General features: G+C 59.8%; 1 protein-coding gene across 1 annotated transcript; it reads right to left on the bottom strand.

Annotated features, from left to right (window-relative positions):
• Positions 1–661: 661 nt before the first annotated feature.
• On the bottom strand, positions 662–9,730 carry Map1s (microtubule associated protein 1S). Its single transcript, XM_051169575.1, has 7 exons — positions 9,588–9,730; positions 6,880–6,984; positions 6,129–6,211; positions 5,397–5,537; positions 3,114–5,223; positions 1,538–1,761; positions 662–1,135 (listed from the first exon to the last, which is right to left on the bottom strand). The coding sequence occupies exons 1-7, from the start codon at positions 9,709–9,711 to the stop codon at positions 980–982; spliced, it is 2,943 nt and encodes a 980-aa protein (XP_051025532.1). The 5' UTR covers positions 9,712–9,730; the 3' UTR covers positions 662–979.
• Between the last annotated feature and the right edge of the window lie 3,251 nt (positions 9,731–12,981).

Genomic DNA, 12,981 nt, shown 5'->3' with positions numbered 1-12,981 from the left:
GGCCAGAACCAAGGCTCTGCAGAGTTGGTACCAATCTCACTGCTGTGGACATGGGCACCACTGCATGTACGCCATGATGTTGGGTGTTCCCGCAAGCCAAAGCTGGCCACACCCACGCTTAGCTAGGGCACCATTGGTGTGATCAACCCACGACCAAAAGCAGCCTGGAGAGGAAAGGGTTTGCTCGGTTTACGCTTCCACCTCACTGAAGGAACCTGGAAGCAGGAGCTGATTTGGAGCCATGGAGGGTGCCGCTCGTGGGCTTGCTCCTCAGGGCTTGCTCCGCTTTCTTACAGAACCCAGGACCACCAGCTCAGGGATGGCACCACCCACAGGGGGCTGGGCTCCCCCTTCAATCCTTAGTTAAGAAAACGCCCCACAGGCCTGATCCTTAGGAAGCCTTTTCTCAGCTGAGGTTCCCTCCTCTTGGACAACGCTAGCTTGTCTCAAGTGGACATAAAACTATCTGTCCAGCGCACATCAGCCTTCACTCCTTATTAAGTTCTCCCCAAAGGTAATTGATGGCTAGAGCCATCTGGGAGGAGGAAACATGGATGAAGGGGATGCCTGCAGCAGGCCAGTCGGCTGTGGAAGAAAGCGGGCTGAGCAGCGGCGGGGACAAGCCGGGGTTCTCCCCAGCTGCTCACGCCATGGCGCTTACACTGCAGCAGAAGCCGAACCAGAGTCGCCCACCTGCTTTATTCTCTGTGGTTTTTGAAAGAAGGATTCACTGTGTAGACCAGGCTGGCCTGGAACCCACACCTATCCTCCTGCCTCTGCACCCTGAGTGCTGGGATGGAGAGTGTGGACAGTTGGGCCTGCACATGACGAGGCGTCAGAGCGTGAGAGCAGCGGCACTGTTGCTGGGGATGGAAGCTGGGGTGTCACACAGTGGCTCACTCTAGCATGGTGTGTGGGTGTTGCGTGGAGCACAGAGGCCACCGCAGGAACTGTTCCCAGGGCGCAGTGCGGTGCAGGGCTAGAACTCCACTTTGCAGGCAGGAAAGGCCTCGTCCTGCATGGACACCATGCTGCCGCTGCCCAGCACCCTGATACCCAGCGCCTGGTGCTGCTCATGCGTCTCTTCGTACCACCTGTGCATCGCCGCAGAGTCGAAGGTGGGGATCAGGGTGACCTGGGGACAACAGGCAGACAGGTGAGCCCTCTGCAAAGGCTGATCACCCCGCAATACCCAAACCTCTCTGTAACCCAGGGTCAGCACACGGCCAGGCTGGCCTGCCACTCCATGCACATGTCCCTGGGGCTGAGGCCTCTGTCACACTAGAGCAGCTGCGTCGTGCGACCTTTATTCCCACTGTTCTCAAAGCAGACAGTGTTCTGGGGGACACCTGCTTGGGTGTGTGATGTGCCTCCACACTCTGCCACCCTCCCAGCTTTGGGGAGCACCTACCCTCTGCTGACACCTCTCAGCTGCATGGACACACCCTGTTCCACAGAGCTGTCCTGCAGGCGACAGGGCACCTAGGCCCCATGCCCTGGGGTCCTAGAAAGAAGCGAGACCCGAGTCCTCACCTACCTGCAAGTCCAGGTCCCACTGCTGTTTGCCAGCCAGCAGGGCGTCCAGCACAGCACGTAGGCCCTCCTCCTGGCGCTGGCCCTGCCCACTGATGACATAGCAGAGAGCGCGCACACGCAGGAAGAAGTCCTGGTCCAGGTGGCCCGCACCGCCCCCAGGCAGGTAAGCCAGGTCCAGGTAGACAGGGGAGCCAGCAGCGGGTGGGGTGGGGCGGGTGCTGGGCCCTGTGGGAGGTACAGGATGGTGGTGGCATCATGTGGCTGCAGGGCACCTCTCTGATAAGTGGCTCTTCCCTCCCACTAGGGAAAGACACCCCAGATCCTTGTACCCTGTATTACTGGGACTCTGCCTATGTGGCTATAGCTCAAGGGGCCAGTGCAGGCCATACCTCCTGGCCCATGGAGGTAGGTGCTCAGGGAACAAGAGCAGCCTGCGAGACCCAGGGCACACACAACTGAGGGTGCTCACAGCTTGTGACTGAGACACAAAGGCCTGCTCCCACTCCCAGGTAACAGGGAGCCAGGACAGCAGAGGATGTAGACCTGAGGGATGGAGGACCAGAGACGCCCACAGCAGCCTCAGTATAGCCAACAGAAACCCTGCCGTAGGACATACTGCCCTGCTGGGGACACTGGGGTCCCCCTGGCACTGAGGTCTGCAGAGGGACAGGGCAGACCAGTGTCACTGACACTGCAAGGCACTTCTGAGCCTGGGCCATACTGGGTATGTGTGAGGCCTGACAAGCTACAAATGCCATGCCTGCCCAGATCTGGCATCAACAGGGCTGATGCCGTGGTTAGCTGTGCATTGTCCTCAGTGTGGGCCTGTCGTCAGTGCGGTCACTAGGAGCCACTCTGGGTAGAGAGAGCTATGAGTCTCCCAGTCACCTAAACCCCCCCCCCCCAACCTGTAGCCTGCAGCAGTGCCTAAGACCAGAGCCCTGCTGGGGACAGGCCCAGAGATGGCCTTGGCACCACCTGCCTGGGGGTCCAGGTGTCCTTGGAACCCACATGCAAGACCAAGGTGAGGTGCTTGCCTGTCAAGTCAGCATTCTAGGTCAGCCTGGGCTAAAGTGCAAAACCCTCAGTCTGTTGTAGAGACAGGGTCTCTCTCCACTGGCCTCAAACTACCTGCCTCTGCCTCCTGAATGCTGACATTAAAGGGTTGCACTACCACGCGTGGCAAACTTGCTCAAAACCCCTAAAAGAGCCAAGCCTGGCAGACAGCCCAGCCTCTCAAGGCTTCCTTCTGCATATGGCCATCTCAAAACACCAGGCAAGACGCACCTCGGGCAGGCGATGACTGGAGAGAGCGGGCCCACCACACCCTGTCAGCAACACCCAGGCCCAGCAGAGGCCACTCTGGGACCAAGACAGAAGTTTCTCAGATACCATCACCCCAACATTGAAAGCAAACAAGGAAAGCCAGAGCAGAAGGCTTCTGAGGGCAGGAAGTACAGGGTAGGGAAGCACTTCAACTGGCTGCTCCCTCCCAGCAGCTAGTCCCCAGCAGGAACAAGGCTCAGAGGCAGCAGCCGGCTACAGCCAGAGCAGAAAGGTGGGCGGGAGGGACTCACCCGAAGAGAGCCTCGTGGAGGAGGCCGTCTTGGAAAGAGTCTTGGGGACTGAGGGCTTCCTGGTGAGGGGCACACGGCCTGGCTTGTCTGCGGGTTCACTGCGGGCACTGAGTGGCCTGGCCCGGTCCCCCGCAGGGCCCTTGGTCTTAGCAGCTACGGTTGCAGCTTTGGAGGCGGCAGAGGCAGAGCTGGGCCTTGCAGGGGCCTTGCGACTACGGCTGGAGCTGGTGGGGTTGGGAGGCTGCCGGACACGGGGCGGCAGGGCCTCGGGGTCCACCATGCAGATGCCAGGCACGTCGGGCAGCGGTGGTGGCACACGAGGCGTGGGCAGCGGATCCCTGGCCGCACTCTCACTGCCAGCGTCATCGTCGGAGTCTGCGACTGGCACGGGGTCAGAGTCAGACAGCGTGGGAAGGGACTCGCTCACCGACGTGGGTGGTGTCTCGGGTGGCCGCTCCTGGGAACGAGCACTGCTATCTGAGCTGCCCGGGGAGGCAGGAGGAGGTGGCTTGCGGTGCGCAAACTCACAGGGTGACACGAGGCACAGATCCACGTCGTGTGGGGACGTGGAGCGTCGCGCTAGGCGTAAGGGAAGGCTAAGCCCTGACTCGCCTGCTGGCAGCACCTGCTCAAAGGACACAGAGAGCGACTCGTCCACCTCGGTTGAGTGCGGTGAGCCCAGCTCCGCCGGCAGAGAGGGCGTAGTCAGCGTGGGCGTCGTGGCAGTGGGTGTTGTGGCCGAGGGTGAGGCGTCGGGGGCGGGCTCTGGCCGTAGCGGGCTGAGGGACAGGCGCTCAGGGCTATTGCCAGGTGCCTTAGGTGGTGGGGATGGAGCTGGGGACAGGGTTGGGGATGGGGCAGGTGGCCGCTCAGGCTCCACCCTGTTCCCCGATTCTCCCGGGCACTCTGGCACACAGGCTGTTGTTGGTGGCCCTGCCAAAATCGGGGCACGAGGCCCATTCTGTAAGGTGCGGGTCTTCGTGTTGGTGACACCAGGTCCAGAGCGGCGAGTGTCACGAGCTGTAGGCCGTGTGGGCCCAGGTTTTGTGTCCTTCTTTGGGTGTTGTGTCGCTGGGGCAGGCTCCTTTCTCACTGTGCTCCTGCTGGGTGCACAGCCAACAGCGCTGCGGGCCGGTTCCTTGCGTGCGCTGTCACGCGAGGCCAGGCTGTCCTGGCTGTCGGCCCTCGCAGGCGAGTCCAAATCGCGCGCAGTGACCACGGGTCGGCGCAGGCACGGCAGGTGCTGCAGGCGCTGCAGGCCATCCAGCAGGCGCGCGGGCGGTGTGCGGCCCGGGAACAGCACACGCACCACCTTGTCGCCTGGCGCTGCGGGCTGCCACACCAGCAGGGCGCAGGCGGGTGCGGCGGGGTCCCCGGGCGGTGGGTGCAGCACAAACAGCTCTAGGCGGCCTACGCCCAGCTTCTCGAAGAGCACGGTGGGGCGCGAGGGCTGCGGGCCACGCTGCAGAGGCAGAGGCACGATGCCCAGGCTCCGCAGCAGGCTCCGCGCGCACACCGCCTCATCCTCGCCTCCACGCAGCCGCGACGCCGCCTCGCGTGCGTTCAGGAACACCACACCCAGCGCTGGGGACAACAGGCGGCGCAGCCGCTCCTCCCGCTGTCCCTGCGGCCCCGCGGCCGCCTCCCGCTCCGCCAGCTTGCGGCGCAGCAGGCTGTTGAGGCCTGGCAGGCTGTCAGCGCCCGCGTGGGTTACCAGCACAGCGTCCACGCGGTCCAGGTGGCGCACCAGCTTCCAGAAGCTCGACTTGGGGTTGGAGCCGCCGTTCACCAGCACTGTGAAGCCGTTGACTGCAAAGAAGGCAGCGTCGCCCAGGCCACCCGGGAACACATAGCAGCAGGGCCGCGCCAGGCGCAGGAAGCCGCCTGCGGCCGGTGGCTCCAGCAGATCGAAGGGTGATGGTGGCTCTAGCGACTCAGCCACATACTCCAGGAAGACGCGCAGGCCCTCGGAGGCCGGCAGCCGTGCCGGTGGGTTCAGCCGCAGCTGCAGCCCGGGCGCGGGGCCCAGCCGAGCCCAGTCCCCGAAGGTCGGGCAGGTCAGAGTGAGGACCGGAGGGGCAGCAGGTGCTGAGGCCAGCGCGTCCTGGACCTGTAGGGCCAGCACAGAATCACCTGGACCAGAGGGCTGGCGGCACTCTTCCCTAATCTCCAAACTTCCCTGGTCACCCCAGGCCCACCCAGTTTTCCGGGGTAGTCGCCCCTATTCTGTGCACGCTCCCTACTCAATGCTCCGGAAAGGACCGTGCAGAAGGGGCAGCTCACCTCTTTGTCCCCCAGCACCTGCAGAAAGTGGTGGGCCGAGAAGCCCCCAGTCTGCAGCAGCAGCTCCCCAGTCTCCTCCAGGCAAGGCCCTGCCAGTACCAGCAGTTTGTAAGGAGCGGGGTCCATCAGGAGGTTCCGCAGCTGTGGGGGGGGGGGGAGGTGAGCTCCTTGTGAGCAGCTCTGAACTCACTGTGGAGGCAAGCGAGAGCAGAGCCACCCGCTGCGCACCCCACAGCCCTCAGCTTCCCAGCACCAGCTGCCTGTGCAGCTGGCTCGGCTCCTCCACCATGGCACTCAAGAGACCCACACAGCCTTCTCTTTCTTTGCTTTCTTAGCCAGAGCATGTGCATTCCGCTACAAAAGCACAGGGCACCCTTCACCTCCTAACCTTGCTTCCGTCCCCTCCCGCTACAGGACAACAGGCCTAAGTCATTTCCAGATCAACTGGTCGCATGCAGCAGGGAGTGCCAGAGCTGCCGCCCTCGGCTGTCCTGTGACTGAGAGGAAGGTGCGCACTGGCCAAAGGCAAGACTTCTAGCCACCTAGGACAGCTCTCGGGTCAGGCTGCAGGGCCGAGCCTGGACGCTGCCTCACTCAGGTTGCTACTGCCTCCAGCTAGACACAACACACCCGCTTCCTGCGAGGCAGGAAGCAGAGGTGAAGTGTTAAGCACACTGCTGGGGCAGGTATAAGGACAGGACAGGGCTGGTCACCAGGGTGCCTGCTCCTTACCTCATCGCACAGGGACCTGTCTGAGGGGTTGAGCAGGACCAGTGTCTCCAGGGTCTCTCCACGGTGGTGCAGGCTCCGCTGGCCTGTGGGATGACAGGTCCAGACCCCAATTCAGGATCAGGGACCCTCAGGTACCACAGGCACCTGGTGGAGCTGTGTCCTGGGACCTCAAGCAGCCAGAGGTGCTGGACTGGCCACCCGGACAAGCACAGCAGCAGACAGGGCAGCATCAGGCCTTCCCTCAAAGCAGCTCCTGGGGCTCCAGCAACCCCAGCCGGAAAACATGTGACCACCCAGAAGGGTCTTTCAGAGGGGCTGCGGTACACAGTAGGCCACAGTGTGTGGCATTTCCAGCTTTTCTCCACCCCACCAGGGATCAGGAAGCCACTGTGACCCAGAGGGGCAGCTAGACGGACACTTCCTTCCCCTCCTGCGGCTGGAGATGGTGACTCAACCCGCTGGCCAGGGGCGGAGCTACCAGCAACACTCAGAGAGGGGCCAGGGGCTGCTCAGGCCGCTCTGCGACCCCTCACTCAGAGAACTTGCCCTGCACCACATCTCCACATTCCTATTGGCTAAAAGCACCCTGTAGGTTCTGGGCCACAGCGGCCCCTCCTTAGCGTTGCTGCACTCTTCTGTAAACAGGGACGGAACATGTGCCCTGCTCCTGCTGCCCCGAAGCAGAGCAGCACCTGCAGGTCAGGGTAGCACTGTGCAGGCCTCGGCGGTGCCCACTCCATGCCCAGCTCACCTTTCACAATGCTGGAGAAGGTGGCTGAGTGCCGCGACACAAAGGCTTTGAGCTGCTCGTCCAGGCTGCAGACTGCAGGGTCCACATCGTCCCAGGAGCGAACACCTGCAGGCGGCGGGAGACAGAGCTCAGCTCCAGCGCCCCCTTCCGCCTAATCTCAGGGGAGCAGAGGGCCTCAGCACTTCACCAGCAAGATGACCAGACCCTATCCACACCCCTGACCTCCTGGGGCATCTTCTGTGTGCACATGTGTAGCTGACCTTAGCTACATAGTGGGTTCTTTTCTACCCTTTATCCCCCCAGTTTTACCCCTATAACTAGATAGAAGTGAAAGAATGGGGGTGGGGGGAGGAAAAGCGCTGTGAATCTAATTTCTTTCTTTTTCTTTGAGCATGACTATGAACAAATTGCAACCAACTCCTCCTTATCAGGGCCCTAGCATTTATAAACCCTCTGAAAAATTCCCAGAATTCCAAATGTCACATCGCAAAAACATATCTGCAGCTGACAAAACCATGCCTCTGCTAAAGCACGAGGGAAATCATAGCCAGCTACTTTGAAGCAGCCCCATATCCTACACCTGGGATTAAAACAAAACCACATTCTTATATTTCTGGTTCTTTTTACTTTTTACTTTTTTTTTTTTAAAGGTTTTTCAAGACAGGGTTTCTCTGTGTAGCCCGAGCTGTCCTGGAGGTCACTCTGTAGAACAGGATGGCCTCCAACTCAGAGATTTACCTGCCTTTGACTCCTAAGTGCTGGGGTTAAAGATGTGTACCACCACTGCCCAGCTAATATTTCTGTTTCTTTCTTTTTTCTTTTCTTTTCTTTTTTTTTTTTTTTGGTTTTTCGAGACAGGGTCTCCCTGTGTTAGCCTTGGCTGTCCTGGACGCACTTTGTAGACCAGGCTGGCCTCGAACTCACAGTGATCCACCTGCCTCTGCTTCCCAAGTGCTGGGATTAAAGGCTTGCACCACCACGCCTGGCTATATTTCTGTTTCTTTAAAGAAACCACAGTTAGAATTATCAACACACACACATGTCTGCATATGCACATGCATGGACCTGTCTATGTGTGTGCATGAACATGTGGAGTCCAGAGGCCAGCACTCGGTGTCTTCCTCAACTTCCTTACACCCAGGGACAGAACCCCTCATAGAGTCTTCAGTTCAGTTGAGTGAGGCTGGCTGCTGGCGAGCACCGGGACTGCCCTGCTCTGCCTCCAGAGCTGGGTTATTGTCACCTCCTGCCAAGGCCAGCTTTGATGAGTCGCAGGCGCTTAGCAGTTCCACCTCCTCAGGCATCTCAGCCACTGGATTGGAGGTGGGCGTCTCTCACTAGCACCAGCTGGATTGCACAATCACCTTCCCACCTCCAACCCCAAAGGACTGAGATGACAAGTGTGTACACACCTGACTCTCTCGGGCTCCTCTCGCCTGAGAAGCACCCCTCTGCACTGTTCTCCAATGACCAAGGTCCCTGTGTGTGTCCCCGACCCCCTTCAGGCTCTAAAACAGGCTTTCCCCTGAGCCAGTGGGTCTCGGCCTTCCTGATGCTGCAAGCCTTTAACCTTTCCTCACGTTGTGGTGACCCTCAAACCATAAAATTGTTTTTGTTGCTATTTCATAACTGTAATTTCGCTACTGTGGCAAACTGTAAATGTCTGAGGTGAGACCCCTGTCAGCATGACCCACAGGCTGAGAACCACTGCTCTAGGCAGGGCGAATCCCCGAGTCCCCCGACCCCAGGGAAGTCTGGTTTGTTTTAGGGTCCTCACCCCATCCCCCACCCCTGCACACCACCATTCCTCAGAAGGTGCTGAGCCTGTCACACTTAGGTTCAGGAACATTCTCCAGCCCATGGGCATTCTGTGTTCTTCTGGGGACTTTATTTTTTGAGCCAGGATCTCATGTAGTTCAGGCTGGGTGCAAATGTCCTACGAAGTTAAGGACAGGCCACTTGTCCGGCCTCCATCTCTAAGACGCTGAGATGACGAAGGATGCTACGAATGAAACCCAGGGTTGTGCATGCCAGGCAACGACTCTACGGATCGGAACCCCCCTGCACTTGTTTTTGAGAAGGCTGCCTTTAGCCCAGGCTGGCCTGAAACTGGCCGTGCTCCTCCGGCCTCCGGCCTCAGCTCCCGACTACCGGGGTGACCGGCCGGCGACTTCGCTGCATTCGCTGCCCCGTGGCAGGCGATGCGGCCCCGCCCCGATGTGGCAGGTGCGCCTGAGTCAGCGCCCCTCGTGCCAAGCATCCCCAGGGCTCCGCGCCACCCACGCGCCAATTAGCAGCCCCAGAAAGCAGGCCCCGGGGCGCCGCAGGAACGTGCGAGCCCGGCGAGGGGCGGGGCCAGCGGAGGAAGGCCGCACCCCGCCGGAACCCCAAAACCAGGGACGCAGCGACCACCGGAGCCCCGGGCCGCTCCATGAACCCTGTGTCCCCGGAATCCGACGCCCCACATGCCGTGCGGCACGGGGAGCACCGTCGGCCGCGGCCCACCCGGACACAGAGACTCACGTCACTGTTTTGTCCACGCGGCCTCCCGGCGCGTGCGGACCCCCCCAAGGGACCGGGACCGCGCCCCGGAACGTTGCGTCCGGGGACCCCGCACCCCACCCGGACCCCGGCCCTCCGCGCGCCGGAACCCCCAGCCCCGGACGCCCCGCCCCACCGCCCTCGCCCCTCGGCTCCCGGAGACCGACCTCGTTCCAACTCCTCCAGGACGTAGGCCAGCAGCCCCGGGTGGCCGCACTCGCCGCCCACCACCAGCAGCAGCAGGGAGCTCGGCGCCTCCACGGCCTCGGGCGCCGCCATCACCGCCGCCATCTTCGCGCCGCCCCGACGCTCTGAGCGTCCCGCCCCGCTGGCCACGCCCCTTTAAGGAGCGTACCGGAAGCACCGGAGACCCCAGCCGGAAGCGCCCCCTCCCCTCCAACCTGTCAACGCCTTCTAGGGTTTGGGAGACCGTAGAGGGCTGACCCTCGCCCCGAACTAAGGGACTGCTATCCCTCCCAAGTGTCCATTCACTCATTCATCCATTCATTCATTCATCCATCCATCCACTCAGCGACACTTTTGGAATTTCTGTCCCCTCCCCCCCCAACCTCATCCCATCCCAGTGATTCCACACCAAACCAGAGCCTCATGGGTCCTGCAAGCTGCTAAGATAGGATTCCGAGGTCAAGGAAGACAGATGTTACAGTGGGCGATGTGGGCACCGTTCCTGCCATTTTGGAAGAAAGGGCGTTTTGGAGGGGTGACGTCATCAGGCCTGCTCAGCTTCAGAACCTACCTGACACCACGCAAGTTTTCCTTTGGCCGCGGCTAGTGCTTCCCAGGAGAGCTCTGAGCCTCCTGCCGCCTCTGCTTCCCCCACGCCGGGACAGCCAGCCGGCAGCTTGGGAAGCACTTGGGCTGTGGTCTGCTGGAGACTGCCTGCCTGTGCGGCTCCCATCCAGGCCTTCTGGAACACTCTCACCCCAATCTTACATCTTTTATGGTCATTCCATGTTAAGTGTTTGAAATCCCGTTCATCCCAAGAAGGAGCAGCTGGCTCCTCGGCAGTGAGCCCCCCTGTCAGGGGCTTCCGCGTTCTCAAAGGAGGCTGAGGCAGGAGGATCACAATTTCAGTCAGCTTCTACAAGCTAGTGATTATGAGGCCAGCCTGGACTACATCAGACCATGTATCAAAAACGACGATCTAATAAGGCTGCCCCGCCCCTTTAATCTCAAGAGCAGAGGCCGCAAGACATCTGTGAGTTCAAGGCCAGCACTGGTCTACCCAGTGAACTTCAGGACAGCCAGGGCCACGCAGACTGTTTCAAAGCAAACGAAAAATAAGCAAAATGCAATCAGGACCGATGTAAAGCACCAGGCAGCAGAACCTTGTCCGCTGCTGACTGACGCTCAGTCCCGCACTTTTCCAAGCCAACTTCCTCCTTGATTAGTGTGTAGCAACAGCCATGGCCTCCTGCCACGGTCTGAGGTTCCTGGATACCAATTTCCCTGTTTGGGGGGGATACCAGTATCCTTCCCGAATCCTGACTCCTCCCTCTTGGCCGGCAGCCTGGGAAGGCTCCTCCCCCTTGGCCAGTCAGCCTGCCTAGGCTGGTGGCTTCTGATATTTCCTCTGTTGTTATAACGGAAATAGCACTGGTCTGGATCCATTCTCGGCCTTCTGGCTGAGATCAAGCACAGCATGGCCAATGCACCCCATCCCACACACATCACAGAAGGCTGAGGTAGGACAACCGTGGAGAGTTTGAGGCCACTTGGGGCAGCACAGCCTGGGCTACAAAGGAAATTCAAAGCTAAACCGGACTATAGAGCAAATCTCAGGCCAGGCAGCCATAGTCTCTAAAAATCAACACAAGCTCAGCTCCTAAAATCTCTGAACTGCTCTTGCAGGGGACCCAAGTTCCATTCCCAACACCCACAGTGCCTGGGACTCCGGATCCAGGGAATCTGCCGCCCCCTCTGGCCTCATGGGTGCATTTACATGCACACCAACACTAGGACATCTCTAAAGAGCTGGGCGTGGTGGCGCACACCTTTAATCCCAGCACACTCATCGAGGCAGAGGCAGGTGGATCTCTGTGAGCACAAAGCGAGTCCAGGACAGCCAAGGCTACACAGAGAGACCCTGTCTCGAAAAACAAAAACAAAAAGAAAGAAATCTCTAAAAACGAAAAAAGACAGGCATGTTGGCAAGCCTTTAATCCCACCACATGGCGGGCGGAGGCAGGCAGCTCTCGGTGTGTGGTCAGCCTGGTCTCCATAGACAGTTTCCGGCCAGCCAGGGCTACATAGTGAGATCCTACCCAAACGTCAGAGAGCTGAAGAGCAGCAGGCTTGTGCCTCTGGGTTCTGTTCCGCCACACAGGGGACACCGAGCGGGTGCTTGAGAGAGCTGCAGCCCAGACCCCGCAGGCCACTCGCCCGCTCTGCACGCTTTCCTTTGCTCAGTCTTCTCACGTACGTTCACAGACTCTGGATTTGAACCCAGTTCCCTCGGCTGAAGTTTGTATTCTCTCAGCTGCCTAAGGCTTTTTTGTTTTCCTCTCCCATCTCCCACTGTATCCCACAGTGGCCTCAAACTGGCAATTCTCCTGCCTCATTTGCTTGGCTTTGGTCATGACAAGCCTGCACTGTCACACCCGTGGTGGGTGTGGGTGTTATTATCTGCTGCTGTCCGAGGGCCCGGAGCGGTGAGGGACATCTCTGCCATGAGGCAGCTGGGGAGAGGTTTCCTGTTAGCCTTTGTGGGCCGGTGATTCAAGTGTTCTGCAAGGTGCTCAAAAAACTAAAGTGTCCTTGAGTTTTTTTCTGTCCTCCAGGTGTTCAGGTGTCCAGGAATCCAGGTGTCGGGACTGCAAGGCTCCGGTCATGTCCCTCACCTCTGTCATCACCTAGATCCAGCCAGCTCGTGAATCAACTGTCTGGTCCCTATGGAGATGGGGGAGGGTGGTGGAGGAAACAGTAAGCCCTCAGGCTGTCAGACATTTTGTCTTCAGTACTTCCAAGCAGTTTAGCCAGACATCCCTCTCCACTGCTGGGGACAGGTCTCAGCCTCCACAAGACCAGCTACCCCAGCCATGCCCCAGCCCCTCCCTGCGGCTGTCACTCTACCCCTGAGCCACGCCCCCAGCCCATCGCCTGAGCCACAGGATTTTCGGAAGGCATAAACCAGATCCCGTGGAACTTAAAATCTTCCCGCCTTCACCTCCCAAAGATGGGCTGGCAGACGTGGGACACCAAGGCCAGCCCTGTTGAGCTTTGTGAGCAATTGCCCGTAGCTCTGACAGCGCTACCACAACCGTCTCCACTCCCCCCACAACCCCCACCTCCACATTCCACGCCGGTCTTTTCCAACCCAAGCCACCACCTGCGGTCGACAGCCTGGGAATAGCTCAGCTGAGCCAAGGCCACGCCCCCTCCAGTCTGCACCAACCGCGAGCCTTTCTTTCCTAGGCCACGCCCCCTCCCATCAGCACCAACCGCGAGCCTTTCTTCATTCTCCCTCCTCCCCATTCCCCTTAATTTCACAGGCTGTAATGGCTGATTGATTTTTGCGCCCCACACTCCTCCTGGGTTTGG

The sequence above is a fragment of the Acomys russatus genome, chromosome 27 (assembly GCF_903995435.1).
Source record: "Acomys russatus chromosome 27, mAcoRus1.1, whole genome shotgun sequence".
Lineage (NCBI taxonomy): Eukaryota > Metazoa > Chordata > Mammalia > Rodentia > Muridae > Acomys > Acomys russatus.
Note: the sequence above shows the minus strand (reverse complement) of the source record. Positions and strands in the feature narration are given on the sequence as shown.

Excerpts from the sequence above, each read along its gene's own strand:
- Map1s (XM_051169575.1), bottom strand. The coding sequence starts at position 9,711 with ATGGCGGCGGTGATGGCGGCGCCCGAGGCCGTGGAGGCGCCGAGCTCC. Across the intron at positions 5,538-6,128 it reads ACAGGTCCCTGTGCGATGAG|CTGCGGAACCTCCTGATGGA; the intron begins GTAAGGAGCAGG and ends CCCCCCCCACAG. Across the intron at positions 5,224-5,396 it reads AGGTGCTGGGGGACAAAGAG|GTCCAGGACGCGCTGGCCTC; the intron begins GTGAGCTGCCCC and ends CTGGCCCTACAG.